At 44.4% G+C, this 27,932-nt stretch overlaps 1 protein-coding gene across 3 annotated transcripts in view; it reads right to left on the bottom strand.

Annotated features, from left to right (window-relative positions):
- Positions 1 to 1,330: 1,330 nt before the first annotated feature.
- NET1 (neuroepithelial cell transforming 1) overlaps positions 1,331 to 27,932 on the bottom strand; it is a 61,285-nt gene continuing 34,683 nt past the window's right edge. For 2 of the 3 annotated variants that reach the window (XM_033161436.1, XM_033161438.1), the window contains exons 4-12: positions 11,421 to 11,528; positions 9,828 to 9,995; positions 8,607 to 8,669; positions 7,610 to 7,706; positions 6,980 to 7,056; positions 6,006 to 6,263; positions 4,988 to 5,158; positions 3,801 to 3,987; positions 1,331 to 3,406 (exon numbers count right to left, since the gene is read on the bottom strand). In XM_033161436.1, the coding sequence (XP_033017327.1) occupies positions 2,997 to 3,406; positions 3,801 to 3,987; positions 4,988 to 5,158; positions 6,006 to 6,263; positions 6,980 to 7,056; positions 7,610 to 7,706; positions 8,607 to 8,669; positions 9,828 to 9,995; positions 11,421 to 11,528 (1,539 nt within the window). In that variant the 3' untranslated portion in view covers positions 1,331 to 2,996. Of the gene's footprint in view, positions 3,407 to 3,800; positions 3,988 to 4,987; positions 5,159 to 6,005; positions 6,264 to 6,979; positions 7,057 to 7,609; positions 7,707 to 8,606; positions 8,670 to 9,827; positions 9,996 to 11,420; positions 11,529 to 17,401; positions 17,647 to 27,932 lie in introns of those variants that run through there. The other variant, XM_033161439.1, reaches the window with a different exon arrangement.

Here is a 27,932-nt window from a genome sequence, read left to right as displayed (position 1 = left end):
GGGCAAAAGATTCCTGCCTTGCAAGGGGCTTGGGCTAAATAACCCTTGTGATCCCTTCCCAACTCTATGGTTCGTTTCCCAGCAGCAAAGCCCATATAGTTTGTAACAAGCTCATCTCGACTTTTAATTATGGATGGAGATATTTTTTGAACTAAAACCATCAGCTTGCTGAACTTTACTACTATGGGCCCACAAGAGGCCAATGGGCTCAGTAAAGAGACCGATAATCCAGCCTACTGTAAGGGAATACGTTTCACAAGATAAATATGTGTGTTGTTTTCAGGTGACGCAGCCTCAAAGCTGTGTAACAGAGCTCACATCAAGTGCCATTTTGCTTTACTTTCTGTGCTTACAGAAAAGGAACCCTCTCAGAAAAATCAAAGTAATAAGGATAGTACAATACACACCAACAGGTTTGGTTACAGGTAGGTAGCCGTGTTGGTCTGCCGTAGTCGAAACAAAATAAAAAATAAAAATAAAAATTCTTCCAGTAGCACCTTTGAGTCCAACTAAGTTTGTTCTTGGTATGAGCTTTCGTGTGCATGCACACTTCTTCAGATACACTGAAACCGAAGTCACCAGACCCTTATATATAGTGAGAGGGTGGGGAGGGGTATTACTCAGAAGGGTGGTGGGAATGGGCGATTAAACAGGTTTGGGTTAGATGTTCCCATTGGGATAGGAACCCAGGTATCTGAACCACAGCTGTATCTGGAGTTAAAAGATGCCAGTGATAAACCTAGACAGCATCTTAAAAAGCAAAGACATCACCTTGCCGACAAAGGTCCGTATAGTTAAAGCTATGGTTTTCCCAGTAGTAATGTACGGAAGTGAGAGCTGGACCATAAAGAAGGCTGATCGCCGAAGAATTGATGCTTTTGAATTATGGTGCTGGAGGAGACTCTTGAGAGTCCCATGGACTGCAAGAAGATCAAACCTATCCATTCTTAAAGAAATCAGCCCTGAGTGCTCACTGGAAGGACAGATCCTGAAGTTGAGGCTCCAGTACTTTGGCCACCTCATGAGAAGGGAAGACTCCCTGGAAAAGACCCTGATGTTGGGAAAGATGGAGGGCACAAGGAGAAGGGGACGACAGAGGATGAGATGGTTGGATAGTGTTCTCGAAGCTATTAACATGAGTTTGGCCAAACTGCGGGAGGCAATGAAGGATAGGCGTGCCTGGCGTGTTCTGGTCCATGGGGTCACGAAGAGTCGGACACGACTGAACGACTGAACAACAACAACAGTGATATTTCTCTGGAGAGCTGGCGACTGATGTGCCTGATAAACCACTCTCACCCACCCCTGACATCGAAGATGAAAGACAAGGAAATATGCAGGAAGTTTTAATTGTACACCACACTTAACACTGTACACAAAAACAACACATTTTTACAGAGTCGTTGTGCTTTGGTTGTTTTATTATTTACATTTGTTTCCAGAATTTCATCCCCATTCTGGCCAGATGGTTCTTCTGCACCAGAAATTCCCCCTCAAAAAGAAAACTTGCAGAAGTCGGCTAACTTATGGAAGTGCTTCAGACGCATTGCCAGAAGCGCTCAAAGTTTCTTCCTGCTAATTTGCATTACGCTAAGGTAAACTGCCCTCCTTCCTTGAAATTAAGCAGGGGGGACGACCTCAAAACCGCAAGTGAAGACTTCACCTGTTTCCTTCCTTCTCCTCGCTAACACGACCTCCTACCAAATCTCACAACATACACTGTACCTCCTCTTTGCTTCCAAATGCATCTTTCTGATGCTCCCTTCTAAAGACCTCATCCCTTCTGTGCTCACTGTAGTATAATCTCCTCTTTACCTAAACCTTCTGCGACATTCCCTAAGCCTTCTGCGCCCACTGCAATCTGCTTTCAGTAGTTCAGAGCACACAAGGCACTCTGTGTGGCCAACCCAAAATGCTACATCAAAACGGACCTCAAATCTTCCCTCCCCCCAAGATTGCCAAATTTGCGGACCACCTAAGTTCTCCTGTACCTTTAAAAGGAAATACAGAATTCTGCTTACTCAGCACCTTCTCTCGTCTTAAGTAGAGCTGTTTTTAAAGGCACAGGCACCCCAGGTCAGTTTTGGGGATGGGGGTAGGAACTCTGTTCTCCCATTTTCCCAATGGCTCAAGAACATATGGCTTTGTTTCACCTTGAAAAGTCCTGAACTGGCTTTTAAATATACATAACATACCAACACATGCTCTCTCTCTCACACACACACCCCATCAAGTACTTAAAAAAAAAAGGAAAGAAAAACGCCAATTCGGATGTTGAGAAATACAATGAAATCAAAGTACAAAAGTTCTCTACAAATGTATTCAGGTAATAATAATAACAAAACAAGATTAAATACTTGGCAGGTCATGTCAATTCACACGAGGAATGTACAACAAACAAACAAAAATTAAGTACAGAATTCCAGTCAGTAAAATGGAAACCTGTTGAACTTGGGCGTCTGTTCCTCTGAGAAATGTGGGTTGCAGGTCTCAGACCACCTACAGTAAGGGTTGGAATAAACCAGATTTAACAACCTAGGGGGAACTGCATCAATCAGAATCACTCCGCAAGCCAAAGAAAACTCAAATTTTAAAAAATAATGAGCATTTTTCCATGTGGAGAGAAAAAAACAACACACTTTTAAAGATGGGTCTGCTCTATATTCTTTGGGAATCAAGCCTCAAAAATTCACAGTTCCTTGGTGACAAATCCTGCAACAGCTGAAGCTTGCTCCAAAACGTTCCTCACAGACGCAATGTTTTCAAAACCCACTTTGTAACCCCAAAAATCCAGAGTCCTTACTTTTCAGAATCAGACTCCAGTTCAACAGTGTTTGCTGAAAACCAGTAGCTGCCATAAAAGGAGAACAAAAACACAAACAAAAAGACCACAGACATTTAGATTCAGAAGGAGTAACCATCCTCACATTACAGGAAAGAAAATGTACACTTTTTTATTTATAAATAAACAGTGGGGTGAAGGGCTTCCGAACCCTTCAAACGAGTGTCTCTTTCCGCTTGCCACTGAGCTGGGCTCTCTCCCTCGTCCTCCGGAGCCCAGAGTGCATCCGGTACGGCTTGGGGTTCTTGGCCTCATCTGCCGCCATGTCCGTGACTGAGCTGCACTCCACGCTGTTCTCGTCCAGCTCCATGTGGAGACTGCCGGAGAGGGTGGACGGCCTCCTCTTGATTTTGGCACTGGGCACAGAGGGATTGTTCTCCTCCGCCTCCTCGCTGAGCTCCGGCAGCTCTTTGAGCTCGCAAGGCGCAGCGCTCAGCTGGTAGGGCCCAATGGCCGCCCGGATGCAGTTGAACCACTGCTGCTTGTGGAAGATGTCGTTGGCCTGCAGTGTGTGGGACTGGCCGGGGGCAGGGTCTCGGAAGCGGACCCGGAAGATGTTCTTAGCTGCAGAGGGGGGAAACCAAGGGGAGGAGAGATGTCATCAGAATGCAGCTTCAAGATTGCTGATTGACATGAGCTAACTGAGCAATGGTCATCGAAGTCCGCTTGCCTGACTACTTTGACACACATTCCTGGGTCAGCCAAAGTCTCCCTCCCAGCGGTTTTCATTTGCTGAAAGGGTTTCACAAATGTTTCACCTACATCCAAATCATGAGTCACATTCAGGACCGATGCTGATATTTTTTCAGGGCCTGGCAATTCCCCATCTGGATTTGTGTTGAACTTTATGCCAAAATCCAGGGGAAAGGGGACTAACCCTCACAAATTCCCATTAAAGGAAAGACAGCTTGCATACAAGCCAGCCTTCGGACAGACTGCGGGCCTATTTGCTTCATACCTTTATCGGAATTGCCAAAGGCACCTCGAAAGGAGCCTCCCATTTTCACGTCGCCATCCTGCAAGTCCTCAAGCACCAGGTCCTGAGCGGGTATCGGCTGCCGGTACACTTGGTAAGAATGACGCTCGTTGCGTGTCACAGGCCGAGTTAGAACCAAGATATCTTGGAAAAGGAAGACGTAGAGCTTCTGGGGGGGGAGGAAGAGCTTTGGTCAAGATCTTAAATTGGAACACACACACACATGCTACGTGCAGAATTATTAGGCACTTCTCCAGTTGAAAGGATCCAAGGGGCCCTTGCTTGAAAGACCTGCCCAAGGCACAGGAGACTGGGCTGGCAGTCAGAGAAAATGCTCGAGCAAACTGGGTCAGTGGCATGACTCAAAATAAGCACCAGATCTCCTCTCCATAGGTAGACAACCACGAGAATGCTACAGGACTAGCATTGCCAGAGCAACTAATGATGCAGGGTTGCCAGCCAGGGAGACGCAAGATAGTTTTGACTACAAAATAGGTTGAGCTGACCTATGACAAGACGTTTTGCTCATAGCTGGGAGGAAGGCCAAGCAACCCCTTCAGGTTCCAGCTTCTATTTCTGAGAAGCAGCACCGGCCAAGCTTGTAGAGAGCCGCTTTAGACTCCAAGTTGTCATCAGTTTTCTTCAAGCCCAAAAGATTACATACTTGGAAGAATCTAAGGGATGCATTACATCACCGGGAGCACGCAGGAAATACCTCTTGACCCCCCAGCAAAATGCATGCTGCGCTTTCTATAGTAACTTTATGCTAATTATTTTACAACCATCTGCAATGTGGGCAGGTGCCAGCCCTGCTTTCGGGTGCCTAAGTGTTGCCTGATGCCTCTTAATGGGTTCTTTAATGACCCAGCACTAAAGTCAAGGTCTGGAAAGAAAGTGGGGGAAAGGGGTGCCAATTCTGTCACAGCAAGATAGTCTTCTCTTTTAAAAAAGAGAGAACCAATAAAGAGATTAAAGTGGCAGGTCCTGGACACTTATTTCTAGAGGGTTAAAAGATGCACCGCCATCAAGAATTTGAGACTGGCCAAGTTCTGGACCATTCCACCCTTTGCTTTAAGGTGGTGCCGTTTCACTCTGCAATCCCTTGGCAGGTGTTGTGGCTGCAAGATGGAAGCATTTGCAGCATCACCTCTATAAAATCAGATACTTACATGGCCGTTCTTGTTCTTCAGCTCCCCGTGGCAAAGCAGCACTTTGCTCGCTTCGATTCGTGGGTCTCTCTGCTTCTCGTCGAGGTACTCCAGCTTGTCAATGTAATACTGACATTCAGATTCCCCTTTCTTCAAGTTGATGTCAGAGAGGACTCCTTGGATTATGGAGATCTACAAGCAAAATGTCCACCAATTAATACTGCTTGATAACTGAAGTCGGGTGGTGAGAGCACAGGCAGGCCTCAATACAGGCAATGGATCGAGAAGATACATAGGACAGGGCCTTATTCAACCAAGGACCACAACACAAAACAGAAACAGAATGTTCAATTGCTTGAGCCAAGCAGGACTGATCAAGACGTTTTGGGGCTGGGGTGGAAACTCCAACCAGCACAGAACCTCTTCCACAAACACACAGTGGAGTACAACACACAAAGCAGTTTCCTATAACTGCACTGAGGTGAGCAGAAGCCCTTGCAAGAGCACTGCTTTGTGCTTGCAATGCTCCCAGCACAATTCAATTGTGCAGGAGAACTTCCTGGCAGCTGGACCCCAAAGGGCCAGACCTCCCTCCTTCTTCCTTTGGTTTCGTGCCTGGTGTTGGGCCTGACACATTTAACAACGTATTTAAAAGAACGTCAACTAGTACTAATTCAGAGGAGCCATTTCCACCTAATCTGACCCATCATTCAACAAACTGCATTTACGTTTGCTACTTCTTATTGCAAGAAAGATAACAGCTTGTAGGGTGGGACTTGGTTTTAAAAAGCTACTTTACTAAAGAAAGAAGATTCCGATTATCTTTCTGACAGCAAGAGCTGTTTGACAGTGGAACGGAGGTGGTGGACTCTCCTTCACAGGAGGTTTTTAAGTAAAGATTGGATGGCCATATGTCATGGATGCTTTCGCTGAGATTCCTGCATTGCAGGGGGTTGGACTAGATGACCCTCGGGGTCCCTTTCAACTCTACAATCATAATATTTTAGAAGCTCCGTGCAGAGAATCCACAGGCACTTACTGCTTCTTCCAGAATCTGAACGTCGGGGTGATCGTTGGGTGTATGCCTCAGGATTTCCTTCAGGAGGAGAGGGTACTTGACCAACCGGCTCCGAGGGATATCCAGAAAGCTCCAGAGGTCCAGCTTGCGGCTGAAAGGAGATTCAAGGCAACGCTGGAGGAAGTCCTGGACTCGGCGGTCTTGCTTCTTCTGGTCCAGGAGGGCTTTAGCTGCCAACTGGTTGCTGCAATAGGCCTTGTATGCATTCAGTCCTGGTAGCTAGAAAGACGATGGGACGGCATTTGTAAACTGCTGCATCAGAACTGCTGCCCCCTCCCCACTTATGAATGAGTCAGGCAATCTGCTAGGTGCTCCACAGTGTTATGTATGAATGTGAGGAATTCCAATTATGCAGCTCCCACTGTGAAGAATATAGCAGGGGGAGAAGAAAGCAAGGGGCACATTCCATATCCAATTCCTCTGGAGTTCATAGCTGCCTTTTGGTTAAGTGAAGCCCGTCTAAGCTCATGTGAAGATCTTCAAAAGTGCAACGCTTTATGAGAGGACTTATGAACGCCATCACTTTTTCAGCCTGGAGTGCTAATATACATGTCACATTTTAGCACCATTCATTTCAAGTGTCCAGGTTACTTCATATAGATTATTCCAGTAACCCTTACACAACAGCCCTGTAAGTTAGGTTACTATCATTCTCATGTTGTAGATGAGTAACTGAGGCTGGGAGGAGGCGAATAACGTGAGAAGCAGGCCTCAGATGTTAGTTATTGCTGCTCATCTCAAATAAACTGGCAAGCAACCAGACAGAAATGCAAGTCAATTCGGCTTGAAAAGTTCTTTATGCAAATGAAATGCAGAGCAACACACATCAGCTTAATTATAGGATCTCATGACTTTCCAAAGCAAATGTTCCCATGAATTTTGGATGGTTGATCTCCCGTAAGGAGCAGAGGGAGAGAGATCCGAGGGTTACTCACCCATTTCACAAGAATGGGTCCAATTTGCTCCACTGTCCCATCTGGCCTTGTTGCTTCCCCCAGCCTTGCCAGAAAGTCTGCAAGATAAACACAAAAGGAGATTGGTACCAGGACACTCTTCTCAACATATTGTACACATATTTTTTTTTTTTAAAAAAATCACATTTACAACAGTAATCAACACAAGTGCAGAGTGCTGGGGATGATGTTCAAAGCCTTCCACCTATGTACCATAGAGAATGCTTCTTGTGTGGCTTTAGATCTGCAGAGAAACCCTGCTCCACATCGCAGAAGAGGTCTGCGGGAGAAGCTGGCCGGCCCCTCTCTCTGCAGTAGCGCTCATGCCCTTTGCTGGTGGGTGTATGAAACAACCCTTGCCACGGAAAATTTACAGTCGGGTAAAAACCCAACGCTTTCAGAAAGCTTTTGCCATAGGCAACCCTGTGCTGTCTGCACATGGAACTTTACGTGAGTATTTTGTGGCAGATGCGTTATGGTTTTAACATTTTATAGGTCGGGTTTTTTGAGCTACTTTGATGTGGTGGGCAGAGAATGTGGCACGTTTAGATGAATTCAAGAGTGCTGGAGGTTTCTGTTTTGTTTTTGGAAGTAGGGGGTGGAGAAGCTCACCTTCATGCAAAGGGATATAGGAATCCAAGTCCCCAAAGATGTGAGTGAGCTCTTCTTCAGACATGATAGACAGCTTCAGCATGGGGTCATGGTAAGCCTGTCAACAAGAAAGGATGGGAAATTACAAAATAAATAAATAAATAACAGCTTGTCATGGCATTGCAGTGCAGCTGCATGGTTTGGAAAGGGTGGTGACAAAGCCGTATCTCAATGGTAGAGGCACATGCGTCAAACGCAGATGCTTCCAGGATCAGTCCCCAGCACTGGTCTCCAAGGAGATCTGGGAAAGACTCAAACACCAGACAGCCACTGCCAGTAAGCGGAGACAAGGCTGAAGTCCTGACTCGTTATATGGGCAGCCTCCTATGGGACTTTCCATGCAACAGGATTGCGACCTCAAGGCAGTTGAAGCAAGAGCTCCCAGAGCACTTTGTGTCTGCGGGATTCACTGCCCATGAGAAAAGCTGGTGCACTTGCTGACTGTCAGGCTGGGAATGGCAGATGAGCCTATATCTGAGTTCTCTCCTCTTACATCTCCTCCCCTTCCAAAGGCTGTAGCTGCAATTCCTGCATTGCAGGGGGTTGGACTAGATGACCATTTCTATGCAACTTTATGTTTCTAAGAAAAAATCTCAAAGCAGCTTTCCACACATTAATGGTATATCCTTCCAACAAAGGTGCTGCTTTGAGATTTTTTCTTAAAAATATTAAGTGGCATAGAAATGAAATTATTATTAATATTATCGCCACCATGTGACTTATTTCACTGAAAAAAATGAAATTGCCAGAGGAGCAACCAGCACAATTACGTCCACAGGGAATACATTTATCCAGGGACCTTTCATGGAACGAGCAAAGTCCTTTCCTCTCCAGAAAGTCTGAGGCCTAATCCAGTATATCCAGTGCATTTAACCGTTGCAAAGTGGGGGTGGGGAGCTAACATAATATATCGATTTGCAGTGTCATCAATATAAAGAAAGCAGAGAAAGATACTGACCTTTCTGGCAAGCTTCAGGTCCTCAATCAAATCCTGCTCACCCCGAGACATTTCGTATATCGCCTGTGAACAAAAAGTGGGGGGAATATCAGAACTGTCTCCATTTTATTGCCCTAGAAATAACAGCTGAAGCAAAAAATGTACCACTTCCGGGTTTCTGAGCTTTTGCTGACCACAGACTATTCGACCAGCCAGTTATGTTGAAGCAGCAGCAAAGTAGCAGCCAATCAAGCCCCACCAGTATAGCCCAAACCGTTCTGATCAAGAAGCCAGCCATTCTACAGCCCCAAAGGGGGGGAAGCTCAACCGTTGAGCTGCATCCGCCCACCTGGGCTTAAGGGCCAAAACGGAAGGGAATGGCTTGAATCATTGCTGTGAAAAGTAAACTCCCTTGTCATGAAAGGAGGCTTTGAAGCTGCGACATCATGCCAAATCAAATATTGGGACACGTTAGACTTCAGTGTGAAGTGCTGAACTCACCCAGAGGGCTGAACTTTGGCCCTCTTTTTCTCATTTGCTGCTTAAGCCATTTGTATTAATGCATAACTTTGGTCTGGATCACCAGCTAGCATGAGTCATAAAGCTGGAGTTTCAGAATTAATCATTTTTTACGCCCGATATGAAATATATTGTCTCCCATGTTGGGGGGAGGGGGGATAATATATTATCAGTCAAGATTCAGAGGGGAAATTTATTATCTGTTTTTTAAGGAATGTGGCAGGACAGAAGCACCTTCTTTCTGGAGAACAGAGCAGTTCTTCAAACACTCCTGCCACTATCTTTTACACACTGAACTGATGCCTCTTCCCCCTCCTGTCCTCTCCAACCCCCCAAAAGCTGCATCATAGAAACGCAAAACCAGAGAGCACACCATTTATGCAATCTTCTTTTCATGTCTCCACTTGCCCGGTTTCCTTGCCTTATTCTAGGCAGAAAAGTAATGCCTTCTGCAGATCTGGGGATATGGTGGTGGCAGGAGGCTAGCTGTCATAAATGGGGGACTGGAAACATGATTGCTGCCTCTTGAACACCGGGTGCTTCTCCTTACACTGCCGACAGGTCGTCAAAACATGCCTCCGGAGACCATGAGGACTAGAAACATATTGCTGTTTTCCCTCTCAAACAACAGCCAAGATGCTCAGAAATCCCAATTCAGTGCTGAATTCTAGCAGCCCCATCTGTCTGGGGCTGGCTGTTGGGGTTGCCCCAATGGAGGCATACCTCTTGGCGCTTGATTTCTTTGGTGCTCAGCGTCTCTTTCATGTTGACATCCAACGTCTCGGACCAAAGCACACTGTTTCTTCTTTTTGGTGGCGTGGGGGCAGCTGACCGACTGCAGAGTTTCTGCGCGCTACCAGGAGATTTGCTCTCGCCGCGAAGAGAGAATGACTGCAGGACACCAGGGAGAGGAAGGAGATGGTTTGCATTCAGTCATGAACCTTAGGAACTCAGATGTACTTTAACAGACACTGCAGTACAGAAAAACAGCTGCGAGGCATTTCATGCTAACCAGGGATGTTGCACAGCCCAGCAAACTGTGTGCATACCGGTAGGCACAAACACACAACACAAGTCCCGGTTGATGCAACAGCCTCTCGAAGAATGCCTGTGGGAATATTCTTGAGATCAGGCCCACATAATCTGTCACAAACCCATTCATGCGAGCCAAAGGCAGCCCACTGGGATGCAACAAGTCACCTGGCTTTGCTGCATGTTAGGGAAGTGACAAATAGGTGAGTTGTCAAGTACCTAGCAGGAGACAATGCCCTGGAGGTGGATTCCAAATTGTGCAGGCCTGCCTTAAGAAACTTCACCCTTAGTGGCTTCAGTAACCAGGGTGTGTGTAGCCTTGAGAGATCTAATTTGCAAATGCCCTCTTTTGCTTAACCTTCCCCTTCCCATACTACAGATTTTGGGATAGCTGGAGAGGGTTGGGGTTAAGCTGGCTGAGAATCTGGTTTCAAGTACATAAATAGTGTAATTCTACCTCTCCCAGCTCTGGTAACATTAACAAGCCATGTGTGCTGTGCTCTTTGTGGCTTGAAACAGCACTAGCATCCAGAGCGAGCAGTATTTACACAGTTGGGGTGGATGGTATATCTTCCATGACAGGCTTTGCTGATGTCACGTTTCTATTATGAACAGCCGGGTAAACTCAAGACTTCAGCACATGCTGCAGTATGTCACATGCAGCCATCAAGTGTTGGCACAGGCGGCAATCTAATGCTCCCCCCTCCAGCACATTGGCCTCAGTTTATAGGCTGCTCCTTGTAAAACTGCACCAAGGTCTTGACTCTACACAATTATCTGCAAAAGTAACCAGGGGGAAAAGAATTCTGCACCCAAAGCTTGCAAATCTCATTTGTTCCAATGACTTGCTTATAGGTTTGTGCAGAAATGTGGACTATAAGGCAGTTGGGACACAAAATGCCAGTTGGTATGTGGAAAACCTGAGTTAAAGTATTTGTGGGGAGGAAAAATTCTAAGTCCAAGTTCTGCAACTGTAAGAACTGAGCAAGTTTCTATGTCCCCCTCACCCTGTGGCTTCACTAGAGGTGCTTGAAGACTGGAGAAGAGAAGGAAGACAAAGAAGCCATCCATACCCTCAAACATCCACTTCAATTTCCCCCCTCTGAGGACTATAAACTTGTTCCTTTTTAAAAGTAAAAAGAGGAATATGAGGCTCAGTTCTGCAGGCTGTAGAAATCTTTTCTACAGCAGAACTGTGGTTAATACTTACCCCATAGTCGCCCCCACCAAAAAATAAAAATAAAAATTGCAACATCAAACCCACATGCTTATCCACTCTCTTACCTGTATTGTCTGTCCAAATCTTCGCACTGCACCATTTCTCACAGGAGAAATCAGGTTTGCCAAGGAGGTGACCCGAGCCAGAGGTCGGACGCGCTTATTGCTAGGCTCCTGCAAATAGATGAGAGAACAAGTTGTACTGACTGTTTACTCAAGACTTAGCGCATTGACAGTATCCAGACTCTCTTGGAGGAAGGGGATAAGGACTGCACAGAGCATCAAGGCACCCAATCCCAAAGCACACAAGCCCCATCTAAAGACAAATATATTTTGTTTAAACACTAAAGATATAACCATAGTACAAACCAATTGCTCAGGTTAGCAAGAAGCAAGAATAACAAAGTCCACTATAGCTGGAACAAACAATGTTGTTTTCAGGGCCCACTTTTTTTTTGGCCTGTGTCCCAGGGGCAATGAGGTGTGAGTTTTTCTCTGACTCTGCCCCTAAATCTATGCTGGGTGCTAAAACAAAATCTAGCACGACAGTTTTAAGTGTCTTAATAAGACAGGCCACCACAGCAAAGTACATGAATAAAGGAAGAGACTAGCTATCTACTGAGAGGTGTGGAAGAAGGTAGAGTGTCTCTGCCCTGGAAGATGACTCCACTTTGCTAGAAGCTCACATAGAAAGGTTTGTGTGATTAGGCAGTCACTGGCATGTTAACTCCTGTGTATCACTACAGATGTGTTGCTACCTCTGCCAGGCAATGTGCTGGAGGCAGAGAGCAGGGATACATCCTTGTGTTCCTATGCCTCTCTCAGAAAGACACTCAGATTCCCAAAGCAAAAACAAGGCACAACTGTGCAGAGAGGGAGAGAGGGAGATGTTCAAAAGCCTGAACTAAAGAGAAATAGGCTGCTCAAATACCTTAGGGCTGCATAGCTGAGGTCTGTGTCATTGCTAGGGCTGACTTTCAAGAGATAATGCTTTAAGCTATTGTAAAAGTCTGTCCCAAAACAGTATCTGCACTTTGAAGTTGCAACACAGGGATTTCCCCTCCCTTGGAAATGCAATTGTGATCTCATCTAACTTCCCTCCCTTTTTTCTGTACTTTTGATTTAGTCTATCAATTCCAACCGTTTCCCTTCCCCAATGGATTTTAAGCCCTTGAGGCAGGATCCTGTTGCTTTTAATGTTTGATGGATTATTGTATTTTAATATTTTGTTGGAAGCCGCCCAGAGTGGCTGGGGAAGCCAAGCCAGATGGGCAGGGTATTAATAATAATAATAATAACAATAATAATAATGATAATAATAATTTTTGTTTTGGTACAGCACAGAGGACACATTGAAAGGTTGCCCACAAATGCTGTGGCCTTATACACTTTTATTTTCGATGGGGAATTGACAGGATGCCGTAATTTTACAGGAAGCCAGAACAGAAGGCAACCCCATCACAAGACTGTGTGTCAGCTGGCTCTGCTTCACACTAGTAAAGGGTCAAGTTCGTTTGATGTTTTCAGTCCAGGAGATTTCTCCCAAGAGAAACCAGAAAGGTGGAAGCTATTGCCATGGGGATTAAAAGTGGGACCAACTTCATTCCTAGGTGCACAGATAGTAATGGCTGTTGGGGGTTGGGAGTTTACACATGCCGCCCAGAGGAAGTGGTAGGACTAAAAAAGGAGAAAGACTGTGTCGGTCGGGCTTTACTGTCATGTCCAGGAGTGACGATTCAGAAATAGCTCTGCTGGAGTCAGTAAAGCACAGCCCCAGAGAGCAACAATGCTTTGCTCTCCCATTAAGATACCAATGAACACAGAGGAATGATGTCATGAATTCCACAGAAGGGGTGGTGGTGGTGGCAGAGTGCAGGATCCACTTTCAAGGTGAAGGAAGGAACATGCACATCAACAGCCCTTCTGACAGAGGAAAGTCCCATTGTTGCTTGCTTGCAGTTTCATAAAGTATCTCATTGGGGGAGGGGGGAATGGACCAAAAAAAATCTACAGTATATGAAATTGTTTTATATATAGGTTTTATTTTTAAAACGCTTTGAGATGTTTCATAGGAAGCAATGCATAAACAAATGAAATAAATAAAAGTATGTCATTTTAATGTCCCTGGGTGTATGCAGATCTCCTTTCATACAGACCTGCTAGGTCACCAAAACTCAGGATAGATAACCATGTTTCCTGTTTTATTTGTTCTTGTGGTTAAAGATGTGAAGCAGGGTGCTGTTATTTCCAGTTCACATATGTTGAACAGAGGCTTGGGAGACAGTGAATTTAACCTATTTAATTTTCTCAAGATGCAAGATTTCAGCTACAGCCTAAAGAACAGATCCTCCCACCATGTCTAGCCCAGAGAACAGCAGGTTGGGGTTGGGTCTGGGAGTGCCCCATTTGTCTCACTGTATAGCCTTGGGCAAGTCACTCTCCCTCATGTAAATGTTGTGTGCAACCACTGTCTGACAGGGGGTACTGCTGATATAAAGCCCTCTGTAAATCAAAAAGTCCTATATTAATGGCTTAGGTGGGTGAAGCAAACTTAAGTTTGCACTACTAAAAAAGAGGAGGTGCAGATATTCCCCCACATTTGCTCAATGTGGAATGTATTACAGTGGGTGCTTTAGTTTGTGGGCCTGAAAAGGTGGACTAGACACCAATTCTTTAAAAAAAATAAGCAAAAAGTGATGAATGAGTTTTTCATGGTGGCTTCTACATTCTTTAGGCACTACAATGCATTCCACAGCTGTGCTGCAACATGATATTTCAAGTGGAGAGTAAGGAAAAGGTTTACAGGGGTATATGCTGAATTCAGCACTGTAAAATAAGGTAAAAGAGGAGCAACCAGAAACTAGAGCTCTGCAGAGGAAAAACTAAGAACTGGCAGGGCAGCTCCTTTTCTCAAGGGCCTGTTGCAGGCATGTATCACAGCACCATGCTGTTGGTGTGTACATTAAGTTTTCACAGATGCCTGTGTAGCACAGCACTGCCAATATGAAGCACACACATGTGGCAAGGCTGGCAAAAAAAAAATCCCTTTTTTACAGAGCACAAAGGATTCCACACACACACTCCCCAATAGGCTTAAGTTGCCACTCAACATCTTGGCAAATTTATTCCAAATCAGACAGACACTGGGCAGAAACAAAACTGGTTTTCTTCAGATTGGGGGGAAAGGATCTCTCCCCCCCTTTCTTATTTTCTTTAGGCTTAAAAAAGGAACAACACCTCTTTTAGACAATTATTGCTCTTCTGGAAACCTCTGTATGAATAGCAGACTGCATACATTTTGAGTTCACTGTTCTCACACCAAAATAGTTCACCAAGTATTTTTTAATTGTGTTTTGAGCCAATTTGTTCATTGTTCCTGATGGGAGATCGGGAGGCAAGCTTTGAGTTTCGGAGTTGCATCAATGCAGAGCATGACTGAACCAGTTTTTCAAGTTGTGAATTTTAAAGAGAGAGCATTATCTGACACCCTTGCCTGCTCTCATGTAGAAAATAGCCTTCACATTTCAGCAGAGAAGCAAGCAAAGAAGAGAATATAAAATATTCTTCCAGAGGCTTCTTTTGCTTCAGAAAACAAATCAGTCGCGTTCAAATGAGGCCTTTGAACTGAACCTGAATGCCTCCCAGGCAAGCAAGTACAAATGCTGAGAACACCTGGGAAACATAGGCTTTCAGTTAATGCCAAATGAGATGTGAGCTGAAGAGCTCAGAGGCACAGGTTTTATATCAGCTGCCTGGGAGAAGAAGCTGCCACTTGATAGCCACATCTGGAAATTCACTTCTAAGTCTGATCCCACAATATGCTTCTGTTTGTAGTTAGATATCCATTGGAATAAACCATGTAGGTGGTTCCTCAGCACTCATCCAAAGGTGCTCATGTGACAGTAGTTTCTCTCCACCATTTTGCCATATCCAGGGTAACAAAGGATTTGGGATAATGAAGCTGTTCATCTCTGAACCCAATAGAGAAACGACAAGGTTTTTCTGGAAGCAGAAACTCTTCTCTGTCACAAATTTATGTATGACTTAGCCACAAACCCTATACATACTGGTGAATCAATGAAGAATCTGACTTAATCTCCACTCCTCAAAACATCACTGACATCTAATTTATGGAGCCTCTTTCACCAAGTCAAGATGTTAATCCTAAGTGCCTCTGTGTCCATTTCTAATGGCCATTATCTGTTCAGCAAGAAAGAACAGAAGCAGCTCACTACATCTATTAATATCCACTTTAGGAAAGTTATGGCAATATCCCAAATTAAGACAGGTTAACAAATGGCAAAGAGACACACCCTATTGTCTTCAATTCAGCCATCTCAGGTTGGACATCCAAGCTGTGTTCAAGACCTACCGTATATAACCTGTCAGGACTCACAATACTGAGCCTTTAGGTTGACAGATAACATAAAAACCGTCTCTTTCCCTGTCCTCTTAACTTAATAAAGTCTCCTGTACATCACAAACATCCAGACAGACAAATTAAGGCAAGCTTACTGAGAAATATCCTGAAGTTTGCTTTCAGTTGGTATATTTCACCTCCACAGCTGCCAAAAATCCTTGCGTGTATCGTACCAGAATGTTTAGACTCTAAACTTCCAAGTTCTGCCTTATTAAAGCTGAACTGTTGAATCATAAAGAAACCAACAATGCTTCCGGACAGGATGTCGTATGTCACAAGGCATCACTTATACTGTAGTTGTCTTGACTTTTGAGTTCTCATAATTCCCACCATCCTACCAGAAGACACCTTGAGGTATGCATTTCAGCAGGATTAAAGTACTTTCGTTATGCCTCATATCACCGTCCATACAAGCAATAATCCTTTAGGAATGTCTTGGAGACCAATTTACTCAACAATAAGGGAAATGCCATTAAAGTGTACAACTAAGCACCCACAGTGGAGCTTGATCCCCTGAAAAACGCATACCCAAACAAGTAACCCTACTGGCAGTCAATGAAATAACTCATTTGTGTCTGCTTACTCCGTTGCAGGATACATACACACAATATCACAAGATTGGGAGGTGGACGGAATTAATGTAAAAGAGGAACGAGCCATGAAGGTGGGGGAGGAGGGGAGAGAATGAGCTACCAAATTCCACTGACAAATGGCTCAGTTGCTTCAGGTTCCTTAAATGGTAAACTAATGGGGGGGACGGGACATATTTCTCTTTTTTGTAATCATTTTTATTAAGTTTCCAATTTTACATTTCAAAACAAACATTTTACAAACTTTAGAATATCCAAAGACTTCCCCCCTTCTCCTTCCATGGTTCATGTCTTTGTCAGCGTGCAACTTTAGATAACATGCATAGTATTTTAGGACTATACATTCCTGGCTCCTCAACGCCATTGCTATAAGCAGTCCCTCCCTCTTAATAAATAAAGCAGGGTCAATGTCTAGACCTCAACAAATACCCAAAGGGGTTCAACACTCCCCAGCAGCTTCCTTTTAACAGGAAAGGCATGAGACACAAACTTGGCTCCCTATTAAGGAGTTCAGGACTGCCTGCCGCAATTATACCTTTCCTTAACAGCGCCTAGTTGTAAGAGAAGCTTTTCCTGAAAGGGCTGTGTTAAGTCATGCTTAGCTAGCAGCTTCAAATAAAGTATACAGGACACAAAAGGACAAATAGTACTACTGACTTATCCGTCTCTACTCACTGACTCACACCTTAGCCTACGGAGAGCAACCCAGAAACTCCGACCGTTTTCACTCTCTTTTGCATCTCTCCCAGTAAGCTGACGGCATTTATACAGGACTTCCACGTTCGCCTGCTACAGGTGACTTCATTTCAGTCATTTTTAAACAGACGCGTTTAGGAGCAAGGTGCCAAACAAACCAGCGCTTCCACCACTTACACGAGCAGTGTAATCCCCTGAAGGCTTACTCTGAAGTAAACCTCCTTACGTTGAAAAGAGCGGACTTCTTAGTTAACGCTTCGGGCAACTATGCAGAACCGTGCCACTTAAGAAAACCCTTTATCGTTCTTCTGATTGCTTAACGCTTTTAACGCACGCCTTACCTCTTGCTCCCTGAAAGACTGGTTCTGCGCATCTATCACCCGAATAGTCCTCTTAATGGGGAGCAGCCCCCCGGCGTCATCGTGCGCCACCATAGCCCCTCTTCTTTTCCAAGGCTTCCTCGTGGTTTGCGCTGACGGTAATCCGCCCTCCCCACCCCTAATACTGCGAACGAGGCGGTTACTCAGGCACGACCTGCCCTTCGCCGAGGTCTGAGCTCTGCTGGGGCTGCAACAGCTCCATCCCGCTTCCAGGTGACTCACGCAGACTCGCTCTGAGCCGGCAGCTCCGAGGAGAGCCGTCCAAGAGGCAGTGGGCGGGGCGCCCGAGCTGGATGGTGGGCGGGGCTTCCTGGCGCCCGGGAGCCATTGGCTAGCCCGCGGCTAAGTGGCACGCCCAGCCGTCTCAGGTTCCCCACGGCAGGGGAGAACCGGCGCTGGACCACTGGGCTGGAGCCCCCTGTAGGAGGTATCCTGAACCGTCGCGGCACCAAGTAGCGCGTCCCCTTGGCGCCCGGTCGTACTCTGCAAACGTCCGAAGGGAGACTGGCTTCGCGTGTACAGCCCCTCCCCTTCTCTTCAGACGTTTGCCTTGCACAGGAGGACGCCAAGGGGAGGCTAGCGTGTTCTCCTAACTTGTAACAAACTGTCAGTATAACATCCACGCACCCTGGAAACGTAGGAAGAAACTGACTCGAAATGCTGAGATCAGAACCGAATGTAACAGCCTTTGCAAAAACGCCCCTCGCTAAAACTGGTCGACGCGATCCCGAGGAATAAGCTTGCAAACCGCATGCATGTTCTACCGAGCAGCAAGTGACTCACGCTGGGGCTCACTTGCAAGTAAACGAGCTTAACAGCGGGTTGTGAATCGCAAAAACAAAGGCTGCGAGCCTAACCGTGTCTACTCATAAGTAAATTATTGAATCCAGTGAGGCTTACTTCCAGGAAAACGGAATTAGGTTTGCAACCTAACGGGCAAAATAAATGCACGGGATCGCGGCCGAGTAACCCGATCCAGTGCATGCTTTCGCAGAAGTAAGCTCCGCCAAGATCCGTCGCACTTTACTCCCAAAGTAGGTTTCACGGGATGTACTGCACACATACTTGAGGGTTAATTTCCGAGTTAACATGCATACGATCGGGTTGCACGACGGCAATCCTATACACGTTTACTTCAGAGTAAACCACGCTGAACCCCCAGCAAAAGTCAAGTTACACAGCAGCAAAAGGATGCACGTATCTGGAAGTAAACCCTACCGGTGGCTGTGGGATTTGCTTCTGAGCAAACAAGCACAGGCTCAGGCCAAAGATTTATTGCTTAAACAATGAGACTTCGCAAGTAAGTAAACAAGAGTCGTGGCACTTTGCGGGAGGCGGAACTAGCTTCGCAAATTGCTCTTTGCAGGAGGAATTTGTGGAGGCGTCAGGTTTCTCACCTCTGCGCGACAAGTGACACCTGCTAAAATGCTTGCTTTTAACACCACCTTTTTTGCATCCTTAACACCTGGGTTATTCCTATTTTTCTTGCGTGGCACATTTGATGCAGCTTTATCGGAACTGTTGCGGGGGGGGGGGGAATCGCTGGAAATCCAGAGCGTCTCTATAAAAATGAGCTTTAATTTACTGTATGTGCAAATATTTTTAAGAGTGCAGCAACGAGCTCCGCAAGTAGTGCTAATTCCAAAGCAACTGAACTTCAAGCACAGCACTTGTGCAGCTTAGGGGAAATTTAAGGCTGCAGTTTTGGGAACACTTACTGGGGAACAACTCTATGTCAGATCTGCTTCTGCTCAGACCAAGGTTGGGGGCAAACTAGGGGTGTGTGGCATATACCAATGGTGGGCGGGACCAGAAGCAAAAGTGGGCAAGGCAACTAATGTAAATTTTACCTTTGTCCAGACGACTGATTTCTACACACACACCCCTCTCTCTGTCCTCTACCCAGGCAGGCGAGAGGCGTTATCAGAGTTTAGGATGCATTCCAGCCTGGGAAAAGAGGGATGTGGCCTGGGGAGAGTTTTAAGGACCAGGCAAAGAGGCCATTTGTTTCCCAGGTCTGAGGTGGCCCACCCCTGGTGTATAGGGCTGGGCTGAAAGATAATCAGATGCTAAAGACAACAAGGCTTCTTCCTGTATCTTTAATAGTGAAGGCCAAGTGTGAATTTTAGCAGGTGATTGATATTTTTTTCTCACGGGGGGGGGGGGCAGCTGCACCTGCACCAATTGCCTCTTCTGCAGCACCCTGACCCTTGGGACAAGCCCTGCCTTCCTTTTCATGTGGCAGCCCCAGGTAAAGCAGCCCCTAAATACCGGTATGTTTATGAGCCAGTATGATATTGCTAGACTTTGACAAGCAAGAAGGCATGGGTTCAAATCCCTGCTAAAGTCGCCAAGTTCACTATGTGATCTACGGCCAATTGCCCAACTTAACCTAACAGGATTAAACAGGATATGAGGATTAAACTGGGGGGACGGACTGGGGGGAATCATGTGGGTGGTGATGCTCCAACCACCTTAGAGGAAGGTGAGGTGCAGATGTGATGGCTAAAACTGAGTTAAATAGCACAACTCTAATGACCTGAGTTAACGGAGCTTACTCCTGAGAAAGTGAGGATTTCAAGCTGTGTGTGTCTAGAGCAGGTGCAGAGAACCTTTTTGGCTCCAGGCCACACCTTTATCAGACTGTGGAGCCACATATGCATGGATCACCTGACATCAGGCAATTGAACTTGAGGACTCCTGAGTGCCCAGATTTCAAAGGCACCAGAGGCTTTGGTTTTACTGCCCATGAAGTGAAGGGCAGTAGTCAAAGCTTTCCTTGGCATAATACATATACAGTAGTATCATATCCCAATCCTCAATTTGTTGGATTAAACAGGTTTTGGCCCCAATCTCATGCCTTGGCCCATTTCTACAGTGCCAGAGTAATTATGCACCCAGGTCTTAAAACGAAAGACGTGAAGCAACCCCCTTCACATCTCAACAGGACTTGTAGCCCAGTAAAGATGCTCAGGGCTCACAATATTCAACCAACCTGTAGCTCACATCTGTGCATGATTATTCAAGGGGGAAACCCCACCAAGTTCTATGGGATTTATTCACACATGAGTGTGCATTAGACTGCAGCCTTGCAACATGATTTTTCTTGTATGGACATTGTCCTCTGCTGCTAGAACCTTCAGCTTTTCTCTCAAAACTAGATAACAATTATTTGTTTTAGATTAGACAGCTTCCTTAGGTGTTCAAATATTCAAGATTTGCAAAACCCACATGGAATAAGAGGGCAAAACCAACTAAGATGTTGAGACATTTTCTCTTGCAGCAAAGCAATTATGTGCTACAGTATTTCTTAATGAAACTGGAACCCCTGATTAATATATCCTGCATTCCACCTTCTTTGTTCTCAAAGCAGCCCCAGCCAGCCATCAAACTGGATATGTTAACATCCTCTGTTTTATTTTCTGCTGTAAACAACTGTGCCTGCTGTAGGGATTAAAAAAACCCTACAAAAATCCAAACCTTAGGATGGTCCAAGGCAGGAAATAAATTCAGTTATTGTGGATATGTGCTAAACATTACAGCCATTCTGTGCAGATGCCCACATTTCAAGCACTTTCCCCCACATTGCTCCCTTACTTGAAAATAAGAGTCAATGCCAAACATTTTGCTTGCTTTAAAGAGTGTGGCAATGTACATCGTTCAGATTGTTTAGGGCTGAGTGACCCATGGCGGGTCCTCAGCACCCTCTGCAACATTAAAAGGGAACCCAAGGCAGGGGGGCAAAGTTCAGATGAAGCAGCTGCTTCAATGGTACCCATGGTCATAGCAAGGATTTTGTTGGGGGGCAGAACCTCAGTTAAGTGTTTTTATTGATTTGGGAGGGGCAGCTGCCCCCCTGAACCCTCTTGGCAACACCCAGAGGTACCTAAAATATTTCACATGGCTTGTGAAGTTAGATTGATCCTGGACTGAAGGAACATATCTTAGTGGCTCCCTCTGGCAAGCATGGGCGCATCAGAGGGGAGAATGTTTCTACACTTAGGGGACACTTCCTGAACTTTCGGGTGGACACCACTTATATGGAACTGCTCTTCTTCTAGAAGTCAACATGACTGCATTTGCACTTCTTTGGTTTTTGAATTAAGCATATCTCTTCATTCTGTTTAATGAGACATGCTAACTTCCTCCTCCGCCTCCTCTCTACGCTCTAGAACAGGCTCCCCCAACCGGGTACCTCCAGATGTTTTTGGACTACATCAACTCCAGACAGCACAGCAAAAACAGCCAGAAGGCACAGGCTGGGGAAGGCTGCTCAAGAATGTATTATTTTTCTCATTTTGCATCTCAAGGTCACACAAGCATCGCTGTAATAACAGCTCATCTGTTTTCCAGTAATTCTCCCACCCCCCATCCCATCTTCAGTGCATTCAGTTCCTAATAAATCTGTGTCAAACAGGGCCAAAGAACTGGTCCTATATTTAGGTATTTTAAAAGGATGAAGGAAGTTCTCGTGAAACTGAGAGGGGTGAGGCAGGGGAAACACCCTAGGCATTCAGCTGGGCTCTTTTTAATTAATGAATGTTCTCAATTTTTGGCCTTCCCCAAAGTAATGAGATGTAGGCCAAGCCCTTTCAAGGTGTAAATAAAACCACATTAAAGCTTAATTAAAAGGTGGTGGACAGCAAGGGTTTAGATTATAGTTAAAATAAGGAGGACATGATGCAATCACAGAAAAGCAAACCTCCATTGCTTTCTTGGGGATTATTTAGACAGAAGCTTGATTAGACTTTGCAGCCCACCCCTATGCATACTTGCCCAGAAGTAAATTTCACTGAATTTACAGGTGAAACTCAAAAAAATTAGAATATTGTGGAAAAGTCCATTTATGTAAACAATTGTTTTCATTAGCTACTGGAGTTTAATATATGAGATAGACTCACGACATGCAAAACGAGCTATGTCAAGCCGTTGTTTGTTATAATTGTGATGATTATGGCGCACAGCTGATGAAAACCCCAAAGTTGAAATTGTTAATTTGGGGTTCTCATCAGCTGTACGCCATAATCATCACAATTATAACAAATATAGGCTTGACATATCTCGCTTTGCATGTCATGAGTCTATCTCATATATTAGTTTCACCTTTTAAGTTGAATTACTGAAAGAAATGAACCTTTCAACGATATTCTAATTTTTCGAGTTTCACCTGTATATGTGAAGGGACTGTAGAGAATATAAGGACACAGGAAAGAACATAGCAAGCTGCACACTACCAAGTTAGACCTTTAGTCAATCTAGCTCAGTATTACTGTATCTACATTGGCAGCAGCTCCCCAACATTTCAGACAAGGCTCTCTCCCAGCCTCTATGGAAGATGCCATGGATTGAACCTGCATGTAAGGCAGATGTTCTCCCACGAGGCCATAGCCCTTCCCCGATGTAGAGGTCCTTCTAGCCAAAAGGATCTCAGCTACCATGGATGGGAAAGAACTGTGCTGGAGCCTTGGGAGAGCCACTGCCAGTCAGAGTAGACAGTACTGGGCTAGAGGACAGTGGTCCGCTGCAGTAAGATGGCAGGGGCCACAAAGTAGGGCTTGCATCTTAAATAGGGACAGGATTGGAGCCTTAAGCTGGGTCTTCTTGTGCTGTTCCAGCTTCACCACAGCAAACGAGGCAAGGGAACACCTTCAAACCAAAGAATAGTGGGAAATACTTATACCAGCATCACATGCTATCCTATTGGCACACCAGCAGTACAGATCCCATTATTTATTTGTGTAGGAGCATGCAGTCAATACACAATTTTGCACCCAGTTTAGTTAAGTTTCTTTTTCATTTTCGGCTTTGCCAACCCCTCAGACTCTATTGCTTTGAGAAAGGGAATGGGCAACTTGAGATTGTTTGTATAGCTGCAAAGTGTTAGGGGCTATAAACCCATTTCAATCATATTCTCAAATATTTCAAGGAGATCAAGGGGCAGATGAATGGCACAGCTTTCACAAGTGACACAGGGTCTCACAGGTGCCATTTCTCTTTCTCCAGGGGTGTGGCATGTGATTTGTCTTGCTCTTGGGAAGCTAGGTATGAAAATTCCAGCTTCTACTATGAAAGCTTGACAACATGTATGAGAGAAAACAAACCCATTCTCTTGAGTTATTTCAATTTCATTTATTTCAGCTTTTCATCTGTGCCATTCTGGCTTAGAGAAGGTAACAGCTTAAAATCAACAACAACAACAACAACAACAACAACAACAACATCCTTCAGAAAAGGCATTACCTAAAGAGTAAGGTTATTTCCCCCGTCTTAAGGGTTACACTTTGGTAACAATTAGGAGGAACATATAATAAGGGGATAATATCAAACGACCTCACAGAGCAGTCATAAATATTATCAGTAATGTATATTCTCTAAACAATCACAAGAAATGCAATATAAAAGCTAAGTAAATAGGTTTTGGGTGCAGTGCACTTGTATTGACTATATGTGCTGGTGTTGCTTTTGTTTTCAAAGGAAAATTGTTTAAGGTGGATTTGTAAATGCAACCATTTTTGAAAGGAACCATATCAAACTTGGTTCCCAGTTCTGAAACACAATTACCGCCCCAGCATTCATTCCAGCATCACTCTCACTACACTTCTTTGCTAGGCTTCCCTCACACCCACATAAATCCCTGTTCCAAGTTACCTACTTCAATCTAGTGATAGGGATGAGAGAATGAGACAACTGAGCCTTAGACTCTCATACTTCTTTCTTCCTTTCTTCTATATGAGGGTAGGAGGTTAAACTCTTGTACTTCTAAGTTTGTGTCAAACCATAGCTTTGACACAAAATCAATCAAAAAGCTTGCCACATGAAGACGAAATGATAAGCTATGGTTCAAGTCTGGCATCTTCCCATCACATCAAAAAGGAGGGGAGTGAAGAGTGTATGAAACAAAGGTTCTTATCTGTTCATTTTTAACAAATTAGCATGGTGTCTAAATTGAGCCTGTTCTCCTATTGCTAGATCCTTGCCCCCCAACCCGGCCCCACATAACAGGCCCAGTTGTAGAGGAAACCAGTAGAATATCTTGTATTGGAGCCTTTTTCTATGATATAAAATATGATGTATTTTCCTTACCCCATCTCAAAATATTAGCTGTTTTTAAAAAGAGCACATTACTTTAAAAACTCACTTCAGAGGACCAAGTAGACATCACCAAGGAGCTTTTCTAATTGTACTGGTTCTTCAGATGCTCAGGAAGTTACCACATTTTCCCATCAGCCAAAACATCCTCTGGTGGGCAGGAGATCATCACATCACAAGATTTGTACAGCTAGTGTCTAAAGAGAGTCCCAAAGATATCCGCAGCACAAACATCTAGCCAACAGAAAGGCTAGCACAGCAATGTAAATGTGGTGAAGAAAAGGACAGAGCTACTAGCAGAAGAGCAGCTCCATGGAGTCACACAGGAACTTGTCATTAAGTAATTAGTGTTAATTACCTAATACAATGAACTGATGTTCTGCCTCTTAAACATGCTTGGCAATGGATTATGTAAGCTTGGGCATATTTTGTGGATGTGAAGTGTTTTCTTGTTACCAAGGGCCTTGGTAGGGAAGAACTGTTCCTGCTATCTTTGCTGACCTGGGATTCGCCAATGCCTGCCAACTTTCACCTACCCAAATGCTCCAAGCTCATACTTAAATTAAACTAGCACGTGATCAATGTTAGTTGAACTGCAAAAGAGCCCTAATCTATTGTGACACAATCTTTTGCCCCTGGGAGGTATAAGAGGCGCTGAAGAATCATTTGCAGCCTGTGAAGTGCCTTGGGAGGGGACAGCAGGTGATGATTTGATGCTGCAAGGTACACACAGGCAGGTATAAGTAAGTGGATGTGATGATTCTCTGCAAAGGCATTTATGGAACTAAGCACATGTGAACAATCTCCAGGCATGAGCAATAAGAGGCTCTTGCAAGCATGGGGGTGGGGAATACATTGTTCCTCCCTAGCTGTGGCTCCAATGTGCAGTTATTACATTTTGATTGACTATTCCCCCAAGGAGTTCAGCATGGCATGCATGTTCTCTCAACCCCCACTTATGGAGTAGGTAGGTTGGGCTGAGTAGCCCAAGATCACTTAAGTAGGTTTTGGGCTCTACATTTCCCAACACTAGTTTAACCACTACACACACTGACCCCTGTTTACTCAGAAACAGAGGACGAACAATCAAATGGAACACAGCAAGTCAGCAAATGTTCCTATTTTCATCTAAGAAATGTTGGAGGGTATGGTGTCTTCTAACCCCCGAGCAGGCTGAGGCAATCCTGTATAGGGAAGTTTTTTAATGTTTTATTATGTTTTTATATATGTTGGAAGCTGCCCAGAGTGCTGGGGCAGTGTGTGGGGTATAAATAGTAAAAGTATCATTAAGGAATGGGACATCCATATTTTCATCAGAGAATCGTTGGAGAATATGCATTTTGGGCGTACAGCATATGCTAAACTTCTCTTTGCTTCTCACCATTCCGTGACCCAAATGCCTGGGACTACAGAAACAATGTTAACTCTTAAGGGTGGACCCACAACTTCACATTACTGTATAGTGTTTGTGCACAACAGCATCCAAATTGCATGGGGAGCATTGGCAAACAAACCTGGTGGCTTGCTGAAATAAAACGTCCATGTCGTGACCAAGTTTTAGAAGGTTCTCCCCAATTATTACTTTTTATTCCTAATTATTATTTTGCAATTTGTGGATTGACTCTAAAGGTTATTAAAGTTATACCACCTTCTAAGGATCTCAAGGTAGTGTACATGGTTCTCTTCCTCCCCATTTCATTCTTACAACAATCCTGTGAGGTAGGTTAGGCTAAGAGATGGTGACTGGCCCAAGGTCACCCAGTGAGCTTCATGGCTGAATGGGGATTTGAACACGGCTCTCCCAGGTCCTAGTCAAACATCTCATGATTCTACCACTTTATTCTGCTTTCTGTCCTTTAAAAAAATGCAATTTTATTCATTATCTACTTATTCTAGGTAGAACTTTTAAGAATTTACATTTCCTTGTAGTAGGGTTTGGGGGACCACAGCTAGTTTAAGCTGCTGCCTTGTTCAAAGGTGTCATCTATCAAATGCTATGACCAGAATGCACATATACTGAGAAAATTACTGCTTGCTTTAGCTCTTCGGGAAAATACACAGCTTTGTTTGAATGAGTACTTATAGGAAGTCAGCCCATATGACCTGCTTGACCACATTACTTCTTGGCTATAACCTGCTTTTAACATTCCAGCAATAGATATTTATGTCCCTGTCAAAAATGTAAAGCTGTGTTCTTGTAAGCAGACAAAGGGGTTGCTTGGCTCCTATAATGTATACATGCAGTCTGGAACACAGCATTTTATTAGGCTGATGGGATGTCTCTGCAGTTAAGATGGGCTATATAAATAAAAAGCTCAACTACAGTGGAGCAGCACAGATGTGTTTTTTCTACAATTCATTCCCCCACTGAAATTCAGCAGTATAGACCATCACTAGTACCATTCAAATATCAACATTCAAGATGGATGAAAGCACAGAAAATCAAATAAAGCCTTCTCTTTATTCTTTCACATTCTGCCTGTGTTAATACAAGAGCTTTGCAATAAGCTCCTGATGTAAAAACAAGCTGAGATTTACATGAAAGGAAGGGAGAAAAGCAGCCACCACACTACAAGTTTGAAACTACTTTATATTCTTTATTTAAACTTATATGCTAACCATACACTCATAGTTATTTTCTCCTCATGACTTGGGTGGTCCAGTTGGCCGTTCATCCTAAATGCTGATTTCCAACTAATCATTTATCTTTCAGGGCTGGCCAAGACAAATGAGTGAGTTTGAGCTGCCATGTCTGACTAGGGTTACTATAATTGTGGGCCCTGAAAGTGGTACCCAACAAAGGAAAGGATGCTATTTTTTACAGCAGCATCTATCTGGTATAAGAGTAATGGCCATGCTTTTAAGAAAGTCATATACTCTAAACCCACTGGTTCTAAAACTGTTTTTCTCTTGGCTACACTTTCAGAAAAAAAATCTGCTCATGGCCACACCAATACTGTATTTTTCGCTCCATAGGGTGCACCAGACCATAGGGCACACCTCATTTTTAGAGGAGGAAACAAGAAAAAAAAATATTTTTCTGGTTTTCCTCCTCTAAAAGCCCTGTTTTTTTGAGGATCAGCAAAAAAATGCAGCTTTTTTGCAAAGGGAAAAGCCCTGTTTTTTTGAGGATCAGCTAAAAGTTTTGCAGCTTTTTTTGCAAAGGGAAAATCCCTGTTTTTTGAGGATCAGCTAAAAGTTGTGCAGCTTTTTTTGCAAAGTGGGAAAAGCAAAGCTCCTTTTGCAAAGGGGGAAAAGCAAAGAGGAAAAGCCCCGTTTTTATGGGGTTCAACTCACATTTCTGAAAAATCTTAAGGAAAGGGAGCGTTTCTACTGTTTCCAGACAGATAATCTAATCAGCCAGTCACATGTCGGTGGGGAAACAAACAACCTCCCTCTGCAG

Source organism: Lacerta agilis, chromosome 10, assembly GCF_009819535.1.
Source record: "Lacerta agilis isolate rLacAgi1 chromosome 10, rLacAgi1.pri, whole genome shotgun sequence".
Classification (NCBI taxonomy): Eukaryota; Metazoa; Chordata; class Lepidosauria; order Squamata; family Lacertidae; genus Lacerta; species Lacerta agilis.
Note: the sequence above shows the minus strand (reverse complement) of the source record. Positions and strands in the feature narration are given on the sequence as shown.